At 37.5% G+C, this 27,997-nt stretch overlaps 3 protein-coding genes and 1 pseudogene across 10 annotated transcripts; 1 reads left to right on the forward strand and 3 right to left on the reverse strand.

Moving 5' to 3' along the window:
* The first annotated feature begins 341 nt into the window (after positions 1–341).
* LOC127783989 (uncharacterized) lies at positions 342–25,045 on the forward strand. 8 transcript variants are annotated; one of them, XR_008019418.1, is made up of 26 exons: positions 342–530; positions 644–694; positions 830–883; positions 1,713–1,763; positions 1,831–1,881; positions 2,042–2,196; positions 2,536–2,649; positions 2,859–2,924; positions 3,465–3,548; positions 3,627–3,713; positions 3,962–4,053; positions 4,150–4,210; positions 4,462–4,518; positions 5,137–5,197; positions 5,459–5,566; positions 6,182–6,300; positions 6,497–6,568; positions 6,678–6,763; positions 6,845–6,941; positions 7,467–7,616; positions 7,825–7,927; positions 8,761–8,806; positions 11,041–11,105; positions 11,210–11,360; positions 18,177–18,227; positions 18,305–18,385. XR_008019418.1 is itself a non-coding variant. In XM_052311156.1 (21 exons), the coding sequence occupies exons 1-20, from the start codon at positions 419–421 to the stop codon at positions 7,599–7,601; spliced, it is 1,713 nt and encodes a 570-aa protein (XP_052167116.1). In that variant the 5' UTR covers positions 342–418; the 3' UTR covers positions 7,602–7,616; positions 7,825–8,589. The 8 variants fall into 8 exon arrangements, 1 of the variants encoding a protein (XP_052167116.1); XR_008019419.1 differs by lacking the exons at positions 18,177–18,227; positions 18,305–18,385 and adding an exon at positions 14,421–15,079; XR_008019420.1 differs by lacking the exons at positions 18,177–18,227; positions 18,305–18,385 and adding an exon at positions 9,238–9,416 and having other exon boundaries at positions 11,210–14,414.
* Positions 8,724–10,107, reverse strand: LOC127783805 (cellulose synthase-like protein E6; annotated as a pseudogene).
* Positions 15,215–20,715, reverse strand: LOC127783987 (cellulose synthase-like protein E1). The gene is made up of 7 exons (XM_052311154.1): positions 20,255–20,715; positions 18,074–18,392; positions 17,774–17,914; positions 17,524–17,655; positions 16,858–17,070; positions 16,179–16,751; positions 15,215–15,840 (listed from the first exon to the last, which is right to left on the reverse strand). Exons 1-7 carry the CDS (start codon positions 20,542–20,544, stop codon positions 15,295–15,297), a joined length of 2,214 nt encoding a protein of 737 aa, XP_052167114.1. The 5' UTR covers positions 20,545–20,715; the 3' UTR covers positions 15,215–15,294.
* LOC127783988 (cellulose synthase-like protein E6) lies at positions 22,448–27,962 on the reverse strand. The gene is made up of 7 exons (XM_052311155.1): positions 27,564–27,962; positions 24,996–25,314; positions 24,689–24,829; positions 24,477–24,608; positions 23,834–24,046; positions 23,151–23,723; positions 22,448–23,050 (listed from the first exon to the last, which is right to left on the reverse strand). Exons 1-7 carry the CDS (start codon positions 27,836–27,838, stop codon positions 22,517–22,519), a joined length of 2,187 nt encoding a protein of 728 aa, XP_052167115.1. The 5' UTR covers positions 27,839–27,962; the 3' UTR covers positions 22,448–22,516.
* Positions 27,963–27,997: the final 35 nt, after the last annotated feature.

A 27,997-nucleotide genomic window follows, 5' to 3' on the forward strand; every position in this document is an offset into this window, starting at 1 on the left:
ATGTTATACACTTATAGAATATGTGCTTAACGGTGTCTTGTTATACTTTGCCGTTTACACCAATGATTTTTTGCGTTCTTAACATTTTAGGGCTTGTTCAATTAATCCCATATAAAAATGATTACGAGGATTGAACGTGATTAATTCCACGCATTGCTCTGATTCCTACAATTTGCGGCCCATCCCGTGAAAAGCTGGATCAGCTTTTCAAAATCCGGCCCATAAATTTAATGGGCCCTAAATAAATTCGTGTCCTCCACGAGGAGAGTATATGGGCCTCCACGAAGATAAGCCCGGCCCAATTTTATCGCTGCGATACTTCTCTATCACCACTCCTCGTCTTCCTCCTCGCCTCATCTCCGCTCCGCTCCCCACTCGCGCTCGAGACGCCATCCCCAGCCAAAACCCCGAGCGAACGATGGAGGGAGGAGCCCTCGCACTCCCGCACTTCCGCTCGCGCGTCGGCGTCGGCTCGCCCATCCTGCTCTCCGCCGACCCCGGCGCCGCCCGCAGGAGCTCCGGCGCCTCCGGTAGTACCCCGCATTTCCACGGGATTGCTCATTGTTTGGTTAATCGGGGCTGTCATTTGTAGCTTGCCTCTCATGGGGGATTTGGTTGGTTGTTGTTTTTTTTTATGTGGAAGGGAGGAGTAGGGTTTCGAGGGTTAATCCAGGAGCGTATCCGAGAAGTGCAGGTAAATTGAGGGGGAGTTGGAGGTTGCTGCAGGCTGCAGCTTCGTCGTGCTGTTTGATTGGTTAATTATGGCTTTGCCGCTGATTTACCTGATGGATAAACTGTAAATTTGGTCTATTCCATTTGTTCTGCGAAGGGAGAGGTAGGACTTGGAAGCGTGACAGCCCGGAGGCTCCACCTCGCCGATCAGGTAAAAATGCTGCTTGGTACTGAGAATCACTCGTGTAGCAAAGCATGTTTGGTTGACTGATTAGGCACTAGGACAGTGTTTTCCTATATGAAATTGAACCGTGTCACTGGCTGCATGACATTCAACTGCCTTATGTCACATGTGGCAAACTGGCAATTAATGGAATGAAGATATACTCACCTAAATTCAAAACTAGTTGCACAGCGGTAAACTTCACATGTTTGATTATGTGTACAGAAGGGCTGATGGCCTGATGCATTTTGTAAAGTCGGCAATTCTTGCACCTGGAAGTCACTTTTACAAACTTTTGGAATAGTATTTGCATGTGTTATACAAAAGTCACACATATGCTTATTGGAGTAACTAAGGTGGACTTGCTGCCTCTAGACTCATTTTCTGGTAAAAGAACAAAAATAGTAAAGGAAACCCATGCTTGGGGAAAGTTAGGTGAACTAGCAATCCCTTCTGTCATGTATTCTCGATTGACGCCACCTCAGATACTTCAGTTGTAGATTTGAGTACTGAGCAAAAGGTTACACTTACACAGTGAGATAGTTGCCACTTTCATGACCTTAAACTTTAGAACATTGTCATGTGTGTCTGGAAGTGATGAATTGTATCTTTCTAATCTCAATCCAGGAACCAGGATTGCTACATCTTACATACTGAACGTACTGTACTAAACTTGTGTATTGTTTGTTTGCTTGTCTACCTGCAAGCACTTGTATTCGTCGCATCCTGAAAGCATTGTTGTTTGTTGTTGGTGTCTGCTGACTTATCGTGCAAGTGATGTGAGTCTTTACTAATCCAAACATTCTATCTTTTTCAGGAATTACTAGAGTTCCAAATCGTAGTCCTGAGATGCCTACTGAAAGAGCAGGTATCTCATCACTACTTGAATAACGAGAGCTATTCACTTCTTTAACCCAATTCGTTTTTTCTCTTAGGGAGGACTAAGGTTTCAAATGTAAATTTGGAGGTATCTCATCACAGAGCAGGTAAAACATTAATGATATGGTACTATGTTAGCAAGAAAATTTAATGGTTCTTTGTTGTATCTATTATTCATTAGTTTACTATCTAATTCTTTGGCCATGCTTTAATTTTTCATGGTTTTATTTGTCTTTATCATTTGCATTGTTTGTGTCGTTGGAGCAGTTGCAGCAGTGAGGTTGCTAAGGATTGAGAAGGGGAAGGCATTTGTGGACCTTTTGAATGAGAAAGGAAACAGTTCCGGAGAGAATGAGATGAGCTATGTCGAAAGGACACTAGGGTTCAGCATACGGTGTTTGGATAACAGGGATATAAGATTGGTAAAATTACATATTCCGCATGTTACTTTGTTATTCTATTCACCAACTTCGATTTGTTCAAGAAGGTTTGCACCATGATGGTTATAGCTATCAAACGGCAATTGTTGAGTTTTGAGTAAAAGATAAAGTAGGAGGCGGCCTGCAGAATGACCATATGTGATATTGTCCTTTCTTTATTTGATAACATGTACCTAACTAATTGTCAGTGTTGTTTTCTTCACTTATGTCTACTCGTACGTCATATGATATAATGTGTGAATGATGCTGAAATAATGTGTTCATGGGTTGACAACATTCCTTAGAAGACTTGTGTATGACTCTGTTATACTTGGATTGTAGGTTACTGTCATAGTCGCTGGAACTGTGCGTTGGAAACGGTACCTTGATTATCTGATCATGTCACTCTGTAGTGAGGTGAAGGTGTTCAGGGAGATGGAACCACTACTTCTGCAGGTTTCTTCTATATCTCTTACAGTATACTATATTCTTTATTGACAACCTATATTGAGAAAATTAGGTAAGTACCATCACAAAGCTGTGGAAATTGGAAAATACCATTGCATGTTAGATGAAATGTGGAAAATACCAAACAATTTGGCCTGCAACTACAGTAGTTAACTCCACACTGTAGAATCTCTGAAGTTTAGCATTTTTGGTTTCAGATATTACGAATTGGTTTCTTTGAAATTCTCAAGCTCAATGTGCCAGCTTATGCTGCTGTTGATGAGGTATGTTGATTTTTTATATGCTCCTTGGGAGCTCCCAAGGGCCTTAAAAAGCTCATGTCTATGCCAACCATATCAAATTTTGTATCAAAAAGCAAAATAATGTGGAAACGTATATCTCTTTCTCTGTATGCTTTGTTCCATAACGGAGTTTGTATGAATGCTGTTGTTTTATGGTAATGATAATACATTTAAACATGATTTCTCCACAGTTTTTGTACTTTTCCTTCTCATTTCCTGTAGTACTATTATGAGTTTTATGGATGGTGGCGATAAAAGGGCTTTTGAGGATGATTATGTTCCTGGACATGCTACATTTTTGTTAAATTATGATATTTGCCAGTATACTATATCTAACCTAATAAAGTGAATTTTGTTGATACTGCTGTTATAATATTCTGAAGCTGATTCACCTGTTTCACTGATCTTTTGCATTTTGTCCTTTCTTTGAGATAGGCATGTCATACTGTTACCATTTGTATTTCTAACGTACCTGACAAATGTAAAGAATCTAGTAATGCTTCTTTCAAATCACAATTTTAGAATGTAAGGCTTGCTAAAGTAGCTCTAAGGCCTGGTGCTGGGAACCTGGTGAATGCAATTCTGCGTAAACTTCTACTGCTAAAGGTATGGATTAGAATTAATCTAGCCAGCCTGATCAGTAGGATTGCACTGTAGTATCGTTATTTTGTTTTTTCAATTCAGGAGGCAAACTCTCTTCCTCTTCCAAAGATAGAAGGTGATGATCGTGCCCAAGCTCGCGCACTTTCCATTATTTATTCTCATCCTGTCGTAAGTTTCGTTTACCCTCTAAACTTTAGTTTGCTTCTGTTTCTTAGTTTTCTGTGTGCTACATTATTCATTAATCAACATACCAATTCCACTTGACCAATTATCAATCAATGCCCTTGATAACTAGGATTGTGGACTCACGTGGAATTCAATCTACTAGTTCTATCTGGCAAATATTTGTTAAGAACACAACAGAATATCTGTAGAAATTTCATTTTTTAATCTATAATTTGTTTTCTTCTCTGCAGTGGATGGTGAGAAGATGGATTCGTTTTCTGGGCAAAGAAGAAGCTCTAAAATTAATGAAATGGAATAACAGTGATCCTCATTTCAGTATAAGGTTTTAAGCCAAATGATGTACTGTAATATACAGTCACCTGCTCTGTTTATGCATGTCCATATGGTTGATTCGTCTTTTTTATGCCTTATATCATAGGGTCAACACAGCAAATGGGTATACAAGGGCTGATCTTATAGATCGATTGGAAAGTTTGCAGGTGCTTCCATTAAGCTTTAGTACCTTCTGCTTGATCAATATAAGGCTTAATAAAGTTCATTAGGAAGCAAGAATGAATATAACATGTACCTTGTGCTATATTATGCAATGGCATTTAATTATGTCATTCGGCTCGCTGCGGGGTATATAAATTCATTATATAGAGCTATTCAGGACTCTAATACCTTATCCATATTGATGTCACATTCTGCCTTGATTATTTGCTAGATAATTTGATTTCCTTTTATGTAGGTTCATTATGAGAAGTCAACTATGGATGAATTTGTCCGTATTCAGGAGGGTATGCAGGTAAATAAACTGATAGTTGGTTTTCAATCAACGACTAGTCACTAGTGCTGTGTTAAACTTAAATCAATATGATGTATTGACATCCTTGTATTTTTTTCTACAACGCAATATGTTCAGTATACTTACAAAATAGCACTGTTTCAAAACCTAAATTTGTTCGTGCACATAAGATATCGACATTGATTGCAGTTCTAAGAAAGTGAGGCTGAGAGGCAGATGATCTAAAAAGAACTTATAAGAAATGAAATAATGTTTGTGCAGTAGCAAGAAAGGGGAGATAATTTTATACTTGTGATGCCTTAGATGTTTAATGATTATTATTTCTTTTACTGTTCAGAGTATAAGTATTGATCACCACATGTATTGGATCAGTCAAGTTGTGTATCTCAGTAGCTGTACAAGTTCGTTTATTTTGAAAGAAACAACTTTTTTGAAGCCTTTGTGGTTTGCAACTTTGGAGATGGAGCACCACCATTGTGCCCTTTATACATAACAAAATATCTGCATTCTTTTATATTTGCATACTTTTGTATGAACATTACTTTTACTGTTCTTATTTTCTTGATAATACCTCTTGGGATATTATTTCAGAATTATCTTAGTTTGTTCCATGTACAGACTGTCCTGCAAGCTGGACTACTGAAAGAAGGCATGTGTGCTGTGCAGGATGAGAGTGCAGGCAAGTTATGATAGTTATTTCTTGACCGCTAAGCATATGCCTTAATTAGTACAATAAGATTACTATATTGAAGTGATGTTGACTGCAAATAACTGTACATGGCTTATGACTATGGAAATCGTTTCAGTTTTACTGTCCGTCACTTCCATTAACCTGAGTTTTTCCTTTATCCTTGAGGTTTCCATGTCTAAGTGATAGTGGTACTTCTCATTTGAGTAAGCACTTGATAGCTTATGCTAAGACATGAAGAATCTATTGTAGGTCTTGTGGTGTCTGTGGTCGATCCACAACCTGGGGAAACAATCATTGATTGTTGTGCTGCACCTGGTGGCAAAACTTTGTTCATGGCAGCCCGTTTATCGGGACAAGGTAAGAAGATGGAATTGAGAGAGGGTTCAATCATCTGTTGATATCACACTCATAACAAGGTAGTTGTAGGAAACTTATTTTTTTATGAACATGGCACATATAAATAGACAATGTATTTAGCATGTTATGTCCATAAAAAATGACGCACACCTTAATGAAATGAAGCACAGTTCTCATGCGTTTCCGAGAAAAAGAATGACACACTGAAATGAATTACTTTTCACATCTTACTGCTTTTATTAACTTATTATAATATTGAGCACCTGCAGACATTGGTTGTTGAGATCTAGTTAATTTGTCAGATATAAAATTAGTGAGTGCAGTATGTCCATGGAGTTAAAATGAAGAATGTGGTGGCTTTCTTAATGTTTAATTGCTATAAGTAACTGTTCATGAGTTCATCCTTTTGCATCAGCAACGCGAACCAGCATTTGTAATTTTTAGAGCAAATTCCAGGAAACCTCGCATTTTATTACAAGCAAATATAACTCACATGTCCAAAATAGTTTTATGAGAACTCATTTTGACGTTCCATCTAGAGGTAGTTCCAGGTCATCATGGATGATAGTAGCTTAGAGATTTGATATTGTGGACTTACCATGTAGTCTGATTCAGGGAAGATATGGGCACTTGACATAAACAAAGGTCGGTTGAGAATTCTCATGGAGGCAGCAAAGTTACACAATCTTGATGCTATGATCAGTGACATCCATGCTGATCTTCGACTATATGCTGTAAGTTTAAGAGGAAATCCCTTGTTTCTAAACCAGAAAATGGGGAACAAGAATATAGAAAGTCCCCATAAATCTAAGGATACTGCACTCCAATGGAAGTATTTATTAGGAATATGACTAGTGGCTGTTATGAGCTTATTACTAATCGTTATCCAAATGTATGATGTGGAGGCTTATACATATGAAAAAATTGCAGAAGGAAACCACTGCAACATTTGACAAGGTACTGTTGGATGCTCCATGCTCTGGGTTAGGAGTTCTTTCCAAGGTATCTTTGTTAAGCAAGTTCATTATTTTGCTTTCACTGAACTAATCTAAATCTTGAATAACAAATGATTGATGAACTGATAATCCTTAATCCTTTTTCCGTTCCCAAGAGGGCAGACTTGCGGTGGAATAGACAATTCGAAGATTTGGAGGAGCTAATGTGTTTGCAAGATGAGCTTCTTGATTCTGCATCAATGTGGGATTCCTTCTCCTGCAAATCTGTGAAAGAAAATTTATATGGCTAACATCTGATATTACTTTCTGGTTTTGCCTGTAGGTTAGTAAAGCCTGGTGGTATATTAGTCTACAGTACATGTTCCATTGACCCTGAAGAAAACAAGCACAGAATTACTGCTTTTGTTCAGAGGCATCCGGTACTAGTTCGTCTTAACATCAAACGTGGATCATTTACTGGAAGTTAATAAACTCAATATTAAGTTTGATTTGAGAAAATAAGTCCCTTATGGTTTACAGTGTTGTTGGTAATATTGAGCATGCTAGTAAAACACGTGCTAAAAGCACATGATCTCTGGTGCAACTTAGACTGACTTATCTCAACTAACGAGGTAATAATCACAAAATCAGTTGCTGTTGGCACATGTTAATCCAGCTTTTGGAAGATCCCATCATTCACACTACATTTTAATATTGTTAACCCTGATAGTTCAGATGTGAGTTTAACAGTAATATAGCTTTCAAGCATATTAAGTCTCCACGAAATGTAAACATTTAAGCATGTTTTACCACTTTTTTAGTGAACCATCTCTATAACCTTGACATCATTTATATACTAAAATGGAGTTGCCACATAATGTTGTATTTTTTCGCACTAATAATTTCGCTTTTGACAATATTTTATGCTATGCATGGATATGTTGTAAATCAATTTTATGCTGTAGGACTTTGTCCTACAGAGCGTGCATGGATATGTTCCTGCTGAATTTGTCACAGATGAGGGTTTCTATTCCTCAAGTCCAACTAAGCACTCTATTGATGGGGCATTTGCTGCTCGTCTTGTTCGGTCCGTCCTCTAGGAGTTCAACAAATAGGTGAGATTTATTATAACAAAGAACCACTCTATTTTTCTAACACTGTGCATCGAGTTGCTCCTCTAAGAAGCAAATCTGCAGTATCTGCACATGCATGTAATCTCTCCTTTCACGTTACTCATTAAACAGCATGGTTCTTTGGCTTCATAAAAGAGAGAGAAGAAAATTGGTCTTCATAATTTCATATTGCTTCTCATTCTGTATGCAGATAAGCTGTCACAATGAAGAATGCTGAGGTCATCCTGATTCCTGGCAGGCAAACTGCATTTTGATGATGATGTACCACAAGATATATATGTTGAGAGCTAGAGGTACCCAAAACCATACCTGCTGACTTGGCCTTCACCTGAGCACATGTTTTCTTTCTTAGGACCACACGGAGTCACAATTTGTATTCAGTTCTCCAATAATTTAAATGGTCGTACTTGGTGCCTCGGTGATTAAAACTTAAAAGATAATCTCTAAAGTTACTGCCTTAATGGTGAAATCTGATTGGATGTTTACATCCAAATGTAAATTGGCATTTATTGATTCAGTTTAGTCAGCAAATATATTTTTTGAGGACACAAAAGAGTTACATTATAAGCATTTGTTGAAATGCTTGTAATACTAAACATGTACTTTTACAGGAGAAAGGTACTTAAGGAATTTCTATAATGCAAGTACACTTCCTGTGTATCATACTATTATGTGCTTTTTTTAGTGAATTTCTCTGCTAGTATCTGTAGGTAGATGATCACTAAACATGCATGAAATATATCAGGAGAAAATTTATTCTAAGAAATATCTAGTATTTTATCAGGAAGGCCAACATTACAAAGCCAAGGGAAGCTAGTGTGACTGATGATGGTATTCTCCCTTTGTCCTTCCTTAGGAACATTGCCTCATAAATTGGGATACTAGTGATCACTATCATTCCACAGAGGATGACCTGGGTTAGAAATACATTCCATGGCATATTTCATACACCTGTCATTATTTGACTTAGCACTTCCACTAGGCAGACGAGGTTGAGTAGTGCAACAATTACAATGATCACATATTCAGGATATGATGACCCAAGTTCAATGATTTCTTGTTTATACCTCTTTGCTTCATCTCCATTACTTACCTTTGCTGTAACCGCAAATGTCATCTTCGACAGTCCTAGCAACTTACGGATGGTATCAATGAGGTCGTAAAGATATGAGGTAATTCTTCTAACCATCCACATCCTTTGTCCATTCCAACATCCTTTCAATGTATCCCCTGATAATAATGCCTCATATAGACTGTATATATTCTTCACAGTTCACACATAATACATATACGAAGGGTGTAGCCCATGAACTCATAATCTAAATGGCATATAAACATAGGATTAGTTTTAATAAGAGCAATATGAAACCAAAGTGAGGTTTATCATGTAATATTACCTCTGGGAATAGAGGGGTGCCCTTCACAAGCCTAGTGATGGAAACATAACATAATAAAGCGTAGGCAGTGAGTTGGATGCCCATAACCCAAATAAGCAATAGCCCATCTGTAGTTGTAACTTAATTTTTCCATGTCCAATCAAGAAGGGGCAGTTCTTTGAAAAAAAAAGTGTTAAATTATCCTCACCCCATCTCTTGCGCTGCAGTATTTTCTGGGCAAGTGTTGCTGGACCCACACCCAAAAGTGCTGCTCTTTGAGGATTGATGTAAACTGACTCCCATCCTCTGCAATTTATCGCCAATTCAGTGAAGATTATCTTCTACCGTGCAACCATATTTTATTTCAATCTCATTTCCCCACTGTGTCCTATGTTCACAAGTGCAGGTTGCTAAAGATTTTGCCTTCTCTTCAATCTCATATATGTCTGCCTGTGTTTTTTCCTTTATTCCTCTCCCAGTCTTCCTTGTAGTCTTTGCTGAACCTCCTACACAAAGGATCTCTCTTATATGGAAGCGTCCAGTACCAATGTTATGGATTGGCTAGGGTAAGGGTCCTAAGACCGGGGGATAGGCGCTCGCCCTCTAATAGCAGAGGCAGGGCTTCTCTCTGCTGAGCTAAAAGAGGCTCTGAGGCTTAGGGCTAACTTTAGAGATTGATTGATTGATTATAGTCCATGGGGTCCCTTTATATATATAGGGAGGACAGACTAGATACATAAGGAACTAGTCTCTAGTATTATATAAACCAATCCAATCTCTGTCTCTAGCTTTCTAATGAACCTCATCTCTTTCCTAATTAGGTAATCTCCTATATTTATGTGACTTATTTCTATTTTATCATGCCTAAACTGTTGCATGGCCTTGGCCCATGCCCATAACAACCAATGTAGGGTGAGCCAACAGCACTGTCCATACCACACATATCCACCTTAACATTGAATTGTTTTGTTAGCCGAATAATGTATATTGGTAGTATAGATTATTAAAAACAAGAGAATGTATTAAAAGTACAATTTGATACAACTTACCTCATTGAGAACAAGGAGGGAATTTCCATATATATTGTTCTTGGTCATGTTGTTATAGTTCTGAGGGTACTGTACAAATCCGATTTTGTGGCCCATTTCTTCATCAAGGAAGAAGAACAACGTACCTCTGATTGAGTCACTGTTGTTGGAATACATGTCGCAGTCCACATTCAAGATAATAGGGTTGTTACATATCTATATTTCAGGATTGAAATTTAACATATTTTAAAATACTTTCAGGACTAAGGCATTTCCTGAATGTTAGAATACTTTGTGAAAATGCTGCGATAAATTGTTCATTGAACAATGCACAACTGACCATATGGTTCTAACTCCATGCATTTTTTTTCTGACTGAAGCAAACAGTAGCAATACATAACCTTTTGGTTGGTTGTTGCACTTGTAGAACCTACTAGATACTTCTTTTTTTTTTTTTAACTGAAACCTACTTGATACTTCATTTTTCAAAATGAAAGTGTGGAACAACTTGTTGCATTGTTGTATTTATTACAAAATGGGTAAGGTAACCTCTAATGGAAAGTAGGGATTTTATAATAAATTTGTTAACCTTGTTTCAAGGTAAAACTAAACAAGGTTAGGGAACACACCAAAGCGTTCATAGCCCAAGATTTGAAGTTATGGTGGTACTGAGGCCTCTTCTCACGTGCCATGTATACCAGGCTTGGTAGTACATTTCCGTCATCATCTACTACATTTTGGCTTTTCCCATCTATAAGTATCTATCAAAGAAGCAACATTTTTTTTAGAACCTGAAATTCCCAAAATGGAAGTAGTATGGATTTCTTTACTTTGTAACCATGAAATTTTTAGGACAGTAAAGCCTACCTGAACAATTGGCGGATGATTTTTGAGGCAATTTCTGAGTTCCTTCCATCAAATCCTTTATGATTCAGTTTAATTTCTTCAGGAATTTTTCCTAACATGACAGCTGTATCAATCCTCTGTCATTTCTTTGTACAGGTCCTGCCGATAAAAGAAGATCAGTTGCCATACCAAATGTTGAGAATTATAAGCCGTAATTATCTGTGAGTGCATATTCATCCCATACTTGTTGATTATCGATGTCTTAAAGAAGAATGTTAAGAAATGCACATACCTTGATAAATGACCATTCTTTTGGGGTGCACAGATTGTGATGCCCTTCTGACTCCACGAAGTAAGCAGCTGGTGGCCTTGGCTCAATGTTATAACTTTTTGCAGAATGGTAGCCAGTGCTTTGCAAACACGGAGGCCTCCCATAGAGCATAGAAAGTAAGAATTGAACCTCCATCATCAGAAAGGTACACTCTTAATTTTTTTGACGGGTAATTGTATGCCATGACTGATACGACGGTAGATATGACAAGACTTGGTGGTTCTGAGTGTGGGTCTGCCGTGCATACAAAGATATCCAGCTTTTTTTTCATGCATGCTCCAAATGACATGTTAAATGTGTTTAGGCTTATTGTGGTAAATAGCTGTTTGAATGTTGGCTCGTGTGTAAAACAATAGAACACATTTTAAAGAGATCTTCCCTTCAATGATTTAAGCTAGCTAAACTGGTCTACCTTTACCTTCCTTTAGTTTACCATCTTCAATTTTTTGAGATCAATATACTAGAAACAAACCGGACATGTTCTGAAGTCCTTTTGCTAAATTCAAAGCATAAATCATCAATTTTTTGTTGTGTACTGTTAGAGTATACCGATAGGATTCTAGAGGATTCAATTGTTACGGTAGGATAGGATTGGTTTCCATTTCATCTCTGAGATTCCTTGATATACCGACCTGGGAGGCTAAATACAACGAACCCATATTACACAATACATCTCTTTCTGTACACACTTTCATGTACAAAAGATAGTTCTGTTCCTTTTGCAGCCATTTTTAGTAAAGCTGAGATAAGAAATGTTGATCTTTTAGATTATTGTATATATTTTGCTAACAGAATCTATATACTCCTATTATACTACCTCCGGTTTTAAATATATGGTACCTTTGATTTTTTTTAATTTGTTTGACTTTTTTGTCCTTTCTAGAAATGTTTGTGCAAATAGACAAATATACAAGGCACACTTAAGTACTTGGATAGATCTAGGGGGTACTCTTTTCACTTTACTTATAACTAAGTAATTGAATAAATATTGCTGTTCAAAGTTTGAGGAGAAAGTAATGGTGTCGTATATTAAAAGAACAGAGGGAATACCATTATATGCACGAAATATTTTGAGCCCTGAAACTCTAAGCCGCAATAGTTTTTTTATTATATTTTCTTGGTGCATTAATATGCGAGTTCCTACACGTTGTAGTTATAACTTAGGCCCTTAAAAAAAGTTATGACTTATGATATGAGAAGTTGAGAGAAAAAATGATGTTGTAAGAAAAAAAAACTGCTGTCCTGGTTGTCCAGTCATGAGATTTCTTTGTTGCAATGTTTTTTTTTTTAAGAATTAACATAAGATTTGCGCATGTGTATAAACATATGGAGAATACGGTATAAGATTTGCATATCTTTGTATTAAGACATGAAGGATACATATAAGATTTGTGCATCTTGATCTTTGTTGAAAGGCTCGTTACATCAGTTTTTTGAAATCCAAATTTGGTCGGTCAACTGACATTTCAAACACTGTAAGCGAGACACCGTTAGGCTGCCTTTGTAGGAAGGAGATGAGAACCAATCTCTTGTGCACGGAAAATGGAGCGATCCATTAGCGCGTGATTAATTAAGTACTCCCTCCGTCAAAAAGACTCAATTCTTGGGTTTCCGTGTCCAACGTTTGAACGTCCGTCTTATATAAAATTTTTATAATTAGTATTTTTATTATTGTTAGATGATAAAACATGAATAATACTTTATATATGACTTATCATTTTAAATTTTTTCATATTTTTTTAAATAAGACGGACAATCAAACGTTAGACATGGAAACCTAGGAATTAAGTTTTTTTTGGGATGGAGAGAGTATTAGCTAATTTTTTCAAAGAGTAAAATGTATTGGCGGTCCTTAAACTTGTAGGGTTGTGTCATATAGGTCCCTAAACTCTCAAAATGCATATTCAGGTCTTAGAACTTGTCAAAGTGTATCTTCTAGGTCCTAAATCGACACATCCCCTCTAGGATCCTACGTGGCATGCCACATGGACGTGACATGCCCTTTTTTTTTTCTTCGTTTCTTTTTTTTTCCTTTTTCGTTTTCTTTTCATTATTCTTTTTTTCCATTCTTCTGCTCGGGTTACAGACAAAGGAGAAGAAAGGGAAAAAAAAGAGAAGAAAAAAGAAAATGGAAAAACTTTAAATGGGTCCCATTTGTCAGTCAAAATGATGCCACATTATGTCCGTGTGGCATGCCACATCAACGCCACGTAGGATCCTAAAGGGGTTGTGGCGATTTGGTACCTAGATGACACACTATGACAAGTTCTGGGACTTAATATGTATTTTGAGAGTTTAGGGATCTAGATGACATACCCCTACAAGTTTAAGGACCGCCTGTACACTTTACTCTTTTTCAAAAATAGACTAATATGATTTTTTAAACTGCTTTTGTATAGAAAATTTTTGCAAAAAATACACTGTTTACTAGTTTGAAAAGCGTGCGCGCGTAATACTAGGGAGAGGAGTTGGGAATATGTGGTGCCGAACACACCCTCAGTGTGGAGTTGTAGACGAGCGGTAATATACATGTCTTTTTTTTATTTTACAAAATTTAATATACTATCTCCATTTCTTTTTATATTATAAGTCATTTTACGATTGTACTAAGTCAAACATGTTCAAGTTTGACCAAATTTATAAAAAAACAGAGCAACAATTTCAACACAAAATAAAGATACTACAAAATCCCAATGCAACTCTGTTTCATAAAAAAAAAAAGCCAATTTCTATGGATGAAAACATGCACGGTTCAGATTCATCTCCCTACAGTGTCTTTCTTTAGACGGAAGGAGTATATATATAGGGCCTGTTTAGATCCCCTCGCAAGTTTTTTCATCCTGTCACATCGAATGTTTGGACGCATGCATGAAGTATTAGATATCGATAAAAAAAACTAATTACACAGATTACGTGTAAATTGCAAGACGAATCTTTTAAGCCTAATTGCTCTATGATTTGACAATGTTGTGTTACATGAAACATTTGCTAATGATGGATTAATTAGGCTTAATAAATTCGTCTCACAGTTTAGAGGCGGAATTTGGAATTTGTTTTGTTATTAGACTACGTTTAATACTTTCAATATGTGTCTGTATATCTGATGTGACACGGCAACATTTTTCACCATTGAATCTAAACACAGCATACTCTTGTAATATGAAAGAGAGAGACCAAGTTCTTGACCGTTCGATTTATGTGTTAGGATTGATGATCATTCATGTCAAAATTTATGCGTGTACGAGGATCCAATTTGAAGAGAGAGACAGTTGTAACGCACAAAAGTGACCAACCTCTCGGCGAGCCTGTCCTTGAACGTGCGGCGGCGGACGGGGCACACCACCGGACGGCCTACCTGCGTGACGACCCAGTAAACGGTGTACCGTGTACATGACCTCCGCCGCCTCCATCCCTACCCACGCCGCCCTCCCCTCGCCGCCGGCCGGCATGTGCGTCGCCCTGTAGTACAGCACCAGCAGTTTCCCGGCGGCCACCGTCGCCGCCTGGAATGGAATCTGTACACCGCCCTGCCGCCCATATTCTCCTTCGCCAATAGCCGCCGTCGTCGTCTACATCGCCGGCCGATCAGCTGTCCTCTCTCTCTCTCTCTCTCTCTCTCTCTCTCTAGCAAATTAAGCTGCTTATATGCGTTTTCTCTACAGTGAGCACTTGGCTAACATATATATAGCTCTCGATCACTAGCTCATACGAATCATTTGACTATGCATATCTGATGCAGGAACTATAGTAAACGTGTAATGTCATGCTACCTCTTATCTGCATGTAGGAACATAATACCCGAAGTTATATGTCACAGGTCATAATACCTGATCACATGTTCCCAAAAAAGAAGTTCCTCTGAATTATATTTTTGAGGAAGAGGGAGATGCCTCTCCCTTCCTGTGAATTATATGTTCTTTTTTTCCTGAACTTCTGTTCTAGGCATCTATATGCTGATGATCATTAACATGTGTGAAATATTCAAGAGAATTTCATGAAATGGCAATGCAATTTATTTTCATGATCATCATCAGAAACACCCAATGTTTTATAAGGCATCAAATCCCATTTTAGGGACCTCAAACTATTGGTACTAGGAATGCCAACATTACAAAGCCAATTGAAGCTAGTGTGACTGCTGTTGGTATTCTCCCATTGTCCTTTCTTAGGAACATTGCCTCATAAATTGGCATATTAATGATTACTATCATTCCACAGAGGATGGCCTGGGGTAAAAACACATTCCATGGCATATTCCAGACACCTGCCATTATTTGACTTAACCCTCCAACTAGGCAGACGAAGTTCAGTAATGCGACGGTTGCGATGATCACATATTCAGGAGACGATGACCCAAATTCTAGGATTTCTTGCTCATACCTCTTTGCTTCATCGTGACCGCTTACCTTTGCTGTAACTTCAAATGACATCTTTGACATTCCTACACATTTTCGGATGGTGTCAATGAAGCCATATAGATATGAGGTAATGCTTTTCACCATCCACATCCTTTGTCCATTCCACCATCCTTTCAATGTATCCCCAGATAATAATGCCTCATAAAGACCGTAGAGGGTCTTCACAAAAAATACATATATGAAGGGTGTAGCCCATGGACTCATAATCTAAATGACATATAAGTGTAGTGTTAGTTTCAATAATAAACAATAAGTTCTAATGATAGAAATGAATCAAAGTACTCCCTTCGTACTTGTAACGGAAGTTGTTTTGAACAGCGACATGGTCTCCCAAACATAACTTTGACTTCTGATATATGTATATTTTTATGAAAGCATTTTTCAAGACAAATCTATTCATATAATTTTTACATTTTCAAACTCAACAACTTAAGAGTTATTCATGATTTATATTCCCAAAGTTTGACTTAAACATTATCCTAAACGACTTCCTTTACGAGTACGGAGGGAGTATGGTTTAGCAATTAGCATTAGTTTAATAGTACCTGTGGGAATAGGGGGGTGCCCTTAACAAGACCTAGTGATGGAATCACAACATAATAGAGTGTAGGCAGTGAGTTGGCTGCCCATAATCCACATATGCAGTAGCCCATCTGTAGTTGTAACTTGATTTTTCCATGTCCAAACAAGAAGGAGCAGTACTTTGAAAGAAAAATTGTGAGATTACCCTCACTCCATCTCTTATGTTGCAGTATATTCTGGGCAAGTGTTGATGGGGCTAAACCCAAAAATGCTGCTCTTTTAGGATTTATGAAGGCTGACTCCCATCCTCTGCAATGTATTGCCAATCCAGTAATGATATCCTCTGCCGGGAAACCGTATTTCACTCCAATGTTATTACCCCACTGTGTCCTATGCTCATAAGTGCAAGTTACTAAAGATGTTGCCTTCTCCTTAATCTCATTTATGTTCTCTTTTCCTCTTTCCTTTATTCCTCTGTTCCAGTTTTCCTTGTAGTCTTTGCTGAATATCCTACCACAAAGGATCTCTCTTCTGTGGAAGCATCCTGTGCCAATGTAGAGACAACCACCAACACTGTCTAAACCACACATCTCCACCTTTACATTAAATTGTTTTGTTAGCGCAGAAAGATATGAATTTAATGATAGAACAAATTGTTGCAAACATGAAAATGTATTGAAGTTACAGTTTGATAGAACATACATGATAGCTAACATTGAAAGAGTTTCCATATATATCATTTTGGGTCATATTGTTGAAGATCTGAGGGTACTGCACAAATCCAATTTTCTGGCCCATTTCTTCATCGAGGAAGAAGCATAACGCATCTCTGATTGAATCACTATTGTTGGAATACATATCACAGTCCACGTTCAAGATAACAGGGCTGTCACTTATCACTGATGATACCCTTATCTGCATTTTAGGATAAAATTTAACATATTTAAAAATATTTTCAGGAACAAGGCATGTCTTGAACATCAAAATATTACTTGAGAAAAATTTATGATCAATTGTTGACTGAATGATGCACACTCCATCGTATGTTGTAGTTTAATATGCAGAATTGATAATTGAGAAAATTATGTGATAAATTGTTGATTGAATTCATCCATTGTTCAACTATATGCATTTTTTCTTACTAAAGCAAATATAATTTAATGACCTTTTGGTTAGTGGTTACCTGTAGAACCTACTAGATACTTCATTTTTTAAAATTCAAAATGAAAATGTGGAACAACTTGTCGCACTATTTTTGCATTTATAAGAAAATTGGTAATGGTAACGTCTAATGAGATTAGGGAGTTCACAATAAATTAGTTAACCTTGTTTTAATATTCAAATGTTAAACCAAGTTAGTGAACTCACCAAAGCGTTCAATGCCCCAGCTTTGAAGTTATGGTGGTACTGAGGCCTCTTCTCGCGCGCCACGTATACCAGTGTTGGTAGCACATTTCTATCATCATCAATTGCATTTCGGTTTTTCCCATCTATCAGAATCTACCAAAGAAGCAATATTTAGAACCTCAAATTATCAAAACTGAAGTGTTATGAACTTCTTTACTTTAATTTGTATAGTGAAAAACTTTGTGCTGTTTTCTGGGACAGTGAAGCCTACCTGAACAATTGGCTGGTGATTTTTCAAAGTAAAATCTGAGTTCCATTCATCAAATCCTTTATGCTTTAGCTTCATTTCTTCAGGAATTTTTCCTGACATGGTAGCTGTATCAATTCTCTCTCTCATTTCTTCATACAGGTTCTGCCAAAAAAAAAATCGGTTGCCATGCCAAATATTGAGCACTATGAAGTTATGACTAGGACATATATAGTTCTAGTCATATGTGAGAGCTGATTTAATTGTGGCCTACCTGTTGATTATAAAAATCTCGAAGAATTATGCTTATAAAAATGCACATACCTTGATCAGTGCCCATTCTTTTGGGATGCACAGATTATGATGCACTTTTGACTCTGAGAAGTAAGCAGCTGGTGACCTTGGCTCAATGTTATATCTTTTGCAGAATGGTAGCCATTTCTTTGCAAATATGGAGGCCTCCCATAAAGCATAGAAAGTAAGAATTGAACCTCCATCATCGGAAAGGTACACACTTATTTTTTCTGATGGGTAATTGTATGCCATAACTGATAGGATGGTAGAGATGACAAGGCTTGGTGGCTCTGATTGTGGATCCGCAGTGCATACAAAGATATCCACACCAGGTAGATTTTGTTCATATCTGCTTCAAAGGATATGGTAAATGTGTTAAATTGTGGGAAATAGATGTTTTCTCAATGATGGATATAAAACCAACCTCTACGTCAAAAATGTTTTGGCCATAATATTTTTACAATAAAGAAACATTTTTAAGTTGTGAAAAGAAAAAAACAAACTAGTGAACATAGCTAAGTAAAAATAAGTTTAATGCAAATAGATAATTGATGAAATAGCCCTACTATAATAGATGGTAGAGGGTTTGTAGTACCCGAAGCACTGGGTGATCTAGTACACGAGAAGGGCCTAGAAGTGCGTACACCACACCACACGGCACTTGGCTCTACCTTTGCTTCCTTGGGCAAAGCGGTGCTTTGTTTCGTGACCAAATTAAGTATTTGTGATTGATTGTGAAAGATATATGGATAAAGATATATCCATCCATGTATCCCGATATTGAAAAGGATTAATTGATTCCATAACACCTTAGATTCAAAGAAATGCGTTTAGCCCCATTCCTGCGCCAAGCTAAGGCTACTTTTTTGTTGAAGTTCGGAACTTTTTCTTTTTGACCTTCTAACTCATACTTGATCATACTGGCATCGCTCCACTATTTTGTTTTCGATCGGAGCATCAAGCAGTACTACTCATTTCTACTTAACTAAGCATGTGCTGAAGGAGGAGAGAGTTTGCTTTACCGAAGTCCCCTTTTTTATAAGGGTCCTTTGATTCATAGGATTGGCAAAGGATTTTCGCAGCATTCAAATTCCTATGAATTTTTTCCTCTCTGTCACTTTGATTTGTAGGGAAAGAAAGGAAACTTTACATAGAATTGCATTACTATGTTTCGCATTTCATAGGAAAAACAGTAAGAGAGTATGAGCTCTTTGTAAACTTTCATTTGTTTTTCCTATGGCACTATCAAATAGTTCCTATCTTCTTTCCTGTATTTTTTATATTCTTGTGGAATTGGAGAATCGTACCATTTCAATTCATATATTTTTCCTATCCTGCGAATCGATGGAGTTCTAATAAGAGAAAACCCCCGATCCGACATTCTATTGGTTTATGTATGCAGTTCGATATTTAACAGAAATAATCATAATGATGGGTTGATGATCTGATTGAGCTAGCTGTGAGAACACAGAGTCCCTGGATGAGATCGTTTCACACATCGAGTATAGGTTTTATGTCCGTGTCGAAGTAAAATTTGAATTTGAAATACGGAGGATGTATTTAAAGTATCCTGGCCAGTTTTCCATGTACCGACTACCTTACCTGCTTGGTAAGGGTCGTTTATAATAGGGCCATGTCCAATACAACTAAAAATAAAAACTAACCATTTTATCCCATCACGTAAGATAAAAGGATGGGTGTTTATAATATCTGTGCTTGATTAAGCATCGATCCATACTTAGCAGGTGCTTATGTGTTCTAAATCTTGTGAATATGACTCGCCAGTTTGTCATCAATTTTCAGAACCTTACCAGCAATAATATATTAAGTATTACTTCCTCCGTCCCACAATACTTATCTTTTTAGATTGTTTAATACAAATTAAGATTTGAGAAGTAAAAACTATATTACCCATTCTTTAAATGGAAGTAAGAGTGTGGTGAGGGTAGAATGTGTAGAAATTTGAATTGGAGGTGACTGATGTGATAAGTAGTACTCTTAAGTAATAGTAAGTATTGTGGGATAAAATTTAAACTTATAAGATAACTAAACTATTTGGGGACGGAGGAAGTAGTATGTAGATATAACTTTAGATGATGATGATGATGATGATGATGATGATGATGATGATGATGATAATAATAATAATAATAATAATAATAATAATAATAATAATACATGCAAAAGTAAACTAATTTTTTGAATTCAAACCTCTCGGCGAGCCTGTCCCTGAAGGTGCGGCGGCGGAAGGGGCGCCACCGGACGGACTGCGCGATGACCCAGTAGACGGCGAACCAGAGCTCCGCCGCCGCCATCCCCAGCCACGCCGCCCTCCCTTCGCCGGCGGCCGGCACGCGCGTCGCCCTGTAGTAGAGCACCAGCAGTATCCCGGCGGCCACCGTCGCAGCCTGCACCCTGTACACCGCCCTGCCGCCCAACTCCTCCGTCGTGAACAGCGGCCGCCGCCGCTCCGCCGCCGTCGCCGCCGCCGTCGTCTCCATCGCCGGCCGATCGATCAGCTCTACGCTCTCTCTAATTGCTTTGTTGCTTAAGTGCAGGAGAGAGCAGTGAGCAGTGAGCGCTTGATTTAGTTATATATATAGCTCTTGATCATCGTTAGGCTCCTCATACAAATCAAAATTTAGCTTTAGTTATGTCTGTTTCATAGGCACTTCGTTGAGCTAAGTGGCGGCTAACATCGAGATCACTTGATATTTTTCGTTATTATATTATTATAAGTGAGAGGCTGTGAGAGCTCGCGCCACTCTGCTGCCGACCAATTCTGAGCTCCTTCCAAAAGAATTTATTGCTAACATGAATTACTGTATACTCCCTCCGTCAGCTGGTATCGATGCTATCCAAATAAATTTGTAGTACTGTACTAAATTATACTCCCTCCGTCCCATAAAACTAGATGTGACATATTCTAGTATGATTAATCTGGACAGATGAATGTTTAAATTCGTAGTAATAGAATGTGTCATATCCGGTACTAGGTTGGTTTTTTTATAGGACGGAAGAAGCATGTAATGTTGTTACTCTCTCCGTTTTATATTATTAGTCGTTTTATTTTTTTTCTAATCAAAATTATTTAAGTTGGATCAAATTAATAGAAAAAAATATAGCAATATTTTCAATATTAAACAAATACATTATTAAAATATATTTAATTTTATATTTGATGAATCTAATTTGGTGTTATAGGTGTTGCTAAAATTTTATATAAACTTGATTACAAATTGAAATAATTTAACTAGAAAAAGTTAAATCGAACTATACTATAAAACAAAAGTGAGTATATTTTATGATAGAGGAAATAGTTCAAAATGCCAATTCACTCACATAATCAGATTAATTCCGCAACTGTTACTATCATTCAGCTCATGCACGTCTCTTTTCTGTCTTGTGTGTAACGACCAGGAGTAAGCGACGAATGAAGTGCAACTGTTGAAGAAGATGGAGAGTGAGGAGTGGAAAACAAGTACTCGTGAACTCGTCCACGCAATCATCAGGTAGCAAGTCACCATGGGATTCCTACCTCACACGTGCGCGCTAGGAACTGAAGCGGCACGCGTTTCACCGTATTTATAGCGCTTTAGCGCTTAGTTTTGGATAAAAAAAAAGCTATATACATTCCTTCTTTAAGATAAAAACCGCCATGCGTATATTTCTTTTTTTAAAGTTGATTGCAACTTTCAACTCAGATTTATTAAGGATTTGAAAATTTTTCAACTAATATTTGAAAACTTTCAAGGTTTGAAACTCTAATTGAAAAATTTTCAAGTCAATATTTGAACACTTTAAACTTAAATTTAAAAATTTTTGAACTAAGAAGATGTTGAAACTTTCAAGTCTGATTTGAAAACTTTCAAGTCAGGATTTGAAAACTTTCAAATCGAATTTAAAAACTTTCATATCCAAATTCAAAACATTCAACTCAAATTTGAAAATTTTCATCTCAAAATTAAAAAACTTTTAATTCAAAATCTTAAAAACTTTTAACTCAAATTCTAAAAAAAAATCTAGGAAAAAATCGGCAGAAAAAACGAGAAAAAAACGCGTGGAGAGGCGCAGACGCGCCAGCCGCGCGGCGTGCGCGCCAGCAAGGTAACTGGTGCGTCTTCGCCAATTAGCTTTTCCGAAGTCACCAAGACACAATTGGGACCTGGAATTATTGGCTTCTCTATTTCTCTTTCCAACTTCCAAGTAGTGGCAGATCAGTGCACTAATTAATTCTGAGTTTTATACGAGAAATTCAGAGATGCTTTCTCAGCATTCTTGTAGTACAAATTCTTGTGAAATTTATGTTTTTCTCCTTCTTCTGAATATCTGTGCTAGCCATCTGTAGGTAGATGATTATCAGCGTGCAAGAAATATGTCAGGTAGAGTTTATCCCAACAAAAATTGAAAGAAATGGCAGTGCAATTTATTTCCATAATCATTTTACAAGGCATCGCTTCCCATTTTAGGACCTCAAACTATTGGTAACAGGAATGCCAACATTACAAAGCCAATTGAAGCTAGTGTGACTGGTAATGGTATTCTCCCCTTATCCTTTCTCACAAACATTGCCTCATAAATTGGGATATTAGTGATCACTATCAGTCCACATAGAATGACCTGGGGTAAAAACACATTCCACACACCTGCCATTATTTTACTTAGCCCTGCAACTAGGCAGACGAAGTTCAGTAATGCGACAGTTGCGATGATCACATATTCAGGAGATGATGACCCAAACTCAAGGATTTCTTGCTCATACCTCTTTGCTTCATCGCCATCACTTACCTTTGCTGTAATTTCAAATGACATCTTTGACAATCCTAACAATTTTCGGATGGTGTCAATGAAGCCATATAGATATGAGGTAATTCTTTTCACCATCCACATCCTTTGTCCATTCCACCATCCTTTCAATGTATCCCCAGATAATAATGCCTCATAAAGACTGTAGAGGGTCTTCACACAAAATACATATATGAAGGGTGTAGCCCATGGACTCATAATCTAAATGTCATGTAAGTGTAGTGTTAGTTTCAATAATAAAAATAAGTTTTAATGACAAAAATGAAATCAAAGTATGGCTTATCATTTAATTTAACGGTACCTCTGGAAATAGGGGAGTGCCTTTGACAAGACCTAGTGCTGGAATCATAACATAGTAGATTGTAGGCAGTGAATTGGCTGCCCATAATCCATATATGCAGTAGCCCATCTGTAGCTGCAAGCTGATTTTTCCATGTCCAAACAGGAAGGTGTTGTGCTTTGAAAGAAAAATTGTGAAATTGCCCTCACTCCATCTCTTGTGTTGCAGTATTGTCTGGGCAAGTGTTGCTGGAGCTACACCCACAAATGCTGCCCTTTGAGGTTCCATGTAGACTGACTCCCATCCTCGGCAATGTATTGCCAATCCAGTGATGACATCCTCTACTGGGCAACCATATTTCACTCCAATCTCATTGCCCCATTGTGTCCTAAGTTCATAAGTGCAGGTTGCTAAAGATTTTGCCTTCTCTTCAATCTCATCTATGTTCTCATGTCCTCTTTCCTTTATTCCTCTGCCCCAGTCTTCCTTGTAATCTTTGCTGAATTTCTTACCACAAAGGATCTCTCTTCTATGGAAGCATCCTGTGCCAATATAGAGACATCCACCAGCACTGTCCAAACCACGCATCTCCACCTTTACATTAAATTTGTTTTGTTAGTGTAGAAATATGATAGCATATTTCTTTTTTTTTGCAAGCATGGGAATGTATTTAAGTACAGTTTGATTTGATATATGGAACTTACATGATTGATAACATTGAGAGAGTTCCCATATATATTATTTTTGGTCATATTGTTGTAGTTCTGAGGATACTGGACAAATCCAATTTTGTGGCTCATTTCTTCATCAAGGAAGAAGCACAACGCATCTCTGATTGAATCACTATTGTTGGAATACATGTCACAGTCCACATTCAAGATAACAGGGCTGTCGCTTATCAGTGCTGATACCCTTATCTGCATTTAACGAAAAAATTAACATATTTTAAAATACTTCCAGGAATAAGGAATATATATATTGAACATTAAAATACTAGAGAAAATTTTGTGACCAATTTGTGCAATGAATGATGCACAATAAATTGTATGTGGTGATTTAATGGTGCGCAATTGATACATAAAAAAATTCTTGACCAATTATTGACTACATCCACATAGCATCTGATACATGAGAAAATAACATTTGATGACCTTTTGGTTAGTGGTTACTTGTAGAACCTACTGGATACTTCATTTTTTTAATTCAAAAATGAAAACATGGTGCATCTTGTTGCAGTGTTTTTGCATTTATAAGAAGATATATAAGGGCAACCTAAAATGAAAGTAGGGGGAGTATTGTTAGGCTTGTTTTAACATAAAAATAAATAAATAACGTTAGTGAACACACCAAAGCGTTCAATGCCCCGGCTTTGAAGTTATGGTGATACTGAGGGCTCTTCTCGCGCGCCATGTATACCAGTGTTGGTAGCACATTTCCGTCGTCATCAACTGCATTTTGGCTTTTCCCATCTATCAGAACCTAGGAAAGAAGCAACATTTAGAACCTCTCAAATATATATAAAAAAGTACTATTTAAAATCATAATCGTGAAAGGCTTACCTGAACAATTGGCTGGTGATTTTTTGAGGTCATTTCCGAGTTCCATTCATCAAATCCTTTATGCTTTAGTTTAATTTCTTCAGGAATTTTTCCTGACATGACAGCCGAATCAATTCTCTCTCTCATTTCTTCATACAGGTTCTGAAAAAAAAAAGTCATGCCAGTCATATGAGAGTTTTGATTTCTCCTATTTTACCGAAACCTAGGGGAACCGTATATATATTTCATTATGTGAGAGCTGATTTTAATTATGTCCAACTTGTTGAATTACAAATGCCTTAAAGAAGAATGTTAAAAATGCACACACCTTGATAAATGACCATTCTTTTGGGGAGCACAGATTGTGATGCCCTTCTGATTCCGAGAAGTAAGCAGCTGGGGACCTTGGCTCAATGTTATATCTTCTGCAGAATGGTAGCCATTTCTTTGCAAACATGGATGCCTCCCATAGAGCATAGAAAGTAAGAATTGAACCACCATCATCAGAAAGATACACACTTATTTTTTCTGATGGGTAATTGTATGCCATGACTGATAGGATGGTAGAGATGACAAGGCTTGGTGGCTCTGCGTGTGGGTCTGCAGTGCATACAAAAACATCCACACCAGGTAGATTTTCTTTGTATCTGCTCCAAAATACATGGTAAATGTGTTAAATTGTGGGAAATATATGTTTTCTCGATGATGGATATAACTTCATCCTCTACATCGATGTGTATTCGGCCATAATATTTTTACAATAAAACAACATTAAGTTGCAAAATGAAAAAAAAAACTAATGAATGTCCTCGTGATGGTGTGATGATTTAATTGAGTTACAGCCCCATCGTTTGGCCTAAACAGCCAAAGAATAAGCCAAAATTTGAATTTTTGAACTTGATTTTGAAGTTGATTTTGGAATGCTTTTAACGTAATTTTTGTTAATGTTGGCTTTTAAGTCGCTACGAACAAATCTACAAAAGTTTTACTTATAAATTAATTTTAATTTTCTAATAAGCCAAATAAACCATTTTGGGTAAAATGGCAACCGATGGGAGCCTTAACTGTTGAGAACACTCAGAGCCATAATCTGGATGAGATTTTTTTAACAAATCGAGTATATATAGTTTTGCATGTTTCTATCGAAATAAAATTTGAAATTAAAATATGGATTTAAAGTAGTGACGCCCCTGAAGAAACATGATGAGTTAGACAAGTTGGGCCCAAAATGCCAGTTGTACCCAGGGTTGCAATTTTGAAACCCTGTTTTTTTGCCGGTGGAGGCCGAAAAAACTGAAATCACCAAAATTTCAGAATTTTGGGTATTTTTTTGAATTTTTAACATATTTTGACTGAATTTGAATAAATTTTGACAAAATTTACAAATATTTGACAAAAAATTGAAAATTTCAGAGAGATTTGTGCTTGCCGGTGGGGGTCGAAATTACCGAAATTTTGAACCAAAATTCCAAGCACTGGTTGTCCCTGTTCTGATCACCTACCCAGTATGTGGATCGTTTAGGATCATGCCCGATGCAACTATGCAAATGCTTAAAGGAGAGGAGTGCTTATAAAAAAAAACTAACCATTTTATTCTACCAGCTGTAACTAAGATAGGAAATGTTCCTTTCAAATAAATAAAAAAAGATAGAAGGTGTCCTAATCTGAAAAAGCATATGTGCTTAGCAGGTGCATATGTTTAAATGGGCCTTAAGCACTTAAGAGAAGGTGCTTGGGTTGGAGGAACGACTCTTTACGCGGTTGTGCTTGATTATGTGGACATTCCAAATGCTACATCCGTTTTTAAATAATGATCCTCCTCACCGCCGCTAGAGGTGAGTGCCGGAAATCCGGTTGTCCTAGAGGAAGACAGCGGCTGGAGATTGCAACGGCGATGGCAGCAACAGCTTCTCTCTACCTAAGGCTGTGTTTAGTTTACACCAAAATTAAAACTTTGATTGAAATTGAAACGATGCGATGAAAAAGTTAGAAATTTATGTGAGTAGGAAAGTTTGGTGTGATGGAAAAAGTTGTAAGTTTGAAGAAAAAATTAGGATCTAAACACGGTGTAAAAGCCTGTAAGGTATGGCGTGTTAGGAGGCGGTGTCAGGAGGCACAGCAAGACAAGAAGGACGGTGACGTGGAGGTGTTGGGTGGAAGGGAGGACATCCTTGAGAAGGTGAAATAGTGTATCCAAAAATGTTATAAAAACGGAGTTGTCATCTTCCTCTTCCAATAGTGTATTTCCCCACCACTTAAAACCCACCCTGCCTAAAAACTACCCCATCTAAACACCAGATAGATAAAACTAATCCCTGTATAATCGTATTTCTTCCCATCACGTTACAAAGCACGACATAGTACTAGGATATTTAAAAGAAATATGTCCATATTTTATTAACACCTCCAATTTGAAGATTCTTTTATAAATTCGATTGGAGATGCTCTAAGAATAAATTGTAATAAAATATATCTGACATGGCGTGGTTTTATTAAAATATTATAATGAAGTATGTCTGGCATGGCGTGTGTGTTTTTCTTAAAGAAAAATCAATCACTTGCTTAATGCTTGGCCAGTCGCTACCAGCTTTCAAAACCATACAAAAGACACACGTAGTTATGTTGTACAACCTCCGTTTTTAATATAAGGCGTCGTTAACTTTTTACCATTCCTTTTTATTCAAAAAATTTTACAAATATAAAAAAGATCAAAGTCATACTAAAAAACATTTACGATAAATCAAGTCATAATAAAATAAAAACGAATGATCAACATATCTAAGAAAACAATATTGTTATATATTAAAAAAACAAAGAGAGTATATTTGATGCCACTTCAGATAATAAATAAACATGCAAAAAATAAAAAATAACAGTAAGTTAAATTCAAACCAACCTCTCGGCGAGCCTGTTCTTGAAGGTGCGGCGGCGGACGGGGCACCACCGGACGGACTGCGTGATGACCCAGTAGACGGCGAACCAGAGCTCCGCCGCCGCCATCCCCAGCCACGCCGCCCGCCCTTCGCCGGCGGCCGGCACGCGCGTCGCCCTGTAGTAGAGCACCAGCAGTATCCCGGCGGCCACCGTCGCCGCCTGCAGCCTGTACACCGCCCTGCCGCCCACCTTCTCCGTCGCGAACAGCCGCCGCCTCTCCGTCGTCGTCGTCTCCATCGCCGGCGGCTAACTAGCTACTCTCTCTGTGTACTTGTGTAGGAGAGAGCAGTGAGCTCGATCTTCGCTAGCATAGGATCCGTAGTAATATATGCATATATAGCTCGATCGATCACTAGCTGACAAAATGGACTAACCAATTCTGATGCACAGATATGT

Source organism: Oryza glaberrima, chromosome 9 (assembly GCF_000147395.1).
Source record: "Oryza glaberrima chromosome 9, OglaRS2, whole genome shotgun sequence".
Lineage (NCBI taxonomy): Eukaryota > Viridiplantae > Streptophyta > Magnoliopsida > Poales > Poaceae > Oryza > Oryza glaberrima.

What these genes read in the sequence shown, in the direction of transcription:
- LOC127783989 (XM_052311156.1), top strand. Translation starts at nt 419, where the DNA reads ATGGAGGGAGGAGCCCTCGCACTCCCGCACTTCCGCTCGCGCGTCGGC. An exon ending in GGTATCTCATCACAGAGCAG is followed by an intron (nt 1,882 to 2,041) that starts GTAAAACATTAA and finishes TCGTTGGAGCAG; the next exon opens with TTGCAGCAGTGAGGTTGCTA. An exon ending in ATAACAGGGATATAAGATTG is followed by an intron (nt 2,197 to 2,535) that starts GTAAAATTACAT and finishes CTTGGATTGTAG; the next exon opens with GTTACTGTCATAGTCGCTGG.
- LOC127783987 (XM_052311154.1), bottom strand. Translation starts at nt 20,544, where the DNA reads ATGGAGACGACGGCGGCGGCGACGGCGGCGGAGCGGCGGCGGCCGCTG. An exon ending in AGGGACAGGCTCGCCGAGAG is followed by an intron (nt 18,393 to 20,254) that starts GTTTGAATTCAA and finishes CCTTTGAAGCAG; the next exon opens with ATATGAACAAAATCTACCTG. An exon ending in AAGAATGGGCACTGATCAAG is followed by an intron (nt 17,915 to 18,073) that starts GTATGTGCATTT and finishes TTTTTTTGGCAG; the next exon opens with AACCTGTATGAAGAAATGAG.
- LOC127783988 (XM_052311155.1), bottom strand. Translation starts at nt 27,838, where the DNA reads ATGGAGACGACGACGACGGAGAGGCGGCGGCTGTTCGCGACGGAGAAG. An exon ending in CCGGGGCATTGAACGCTTTG is followed by an intron (nt 24,047 to 24,476) that starts GTGTGTTCACTA and finishes CGTTAAATGCAG; the next exon opens with ATAAGGGTATCAGCACTGAT. An exon ending in GCACTCCCCTATTTCCAGAG is followed by an intron (nt 23,051 to 23,150) that starts GTACCGTTAAAT and finishes CATGACATTTAG; the next exon opens with ATTATGAGTCCATGGGCTAC.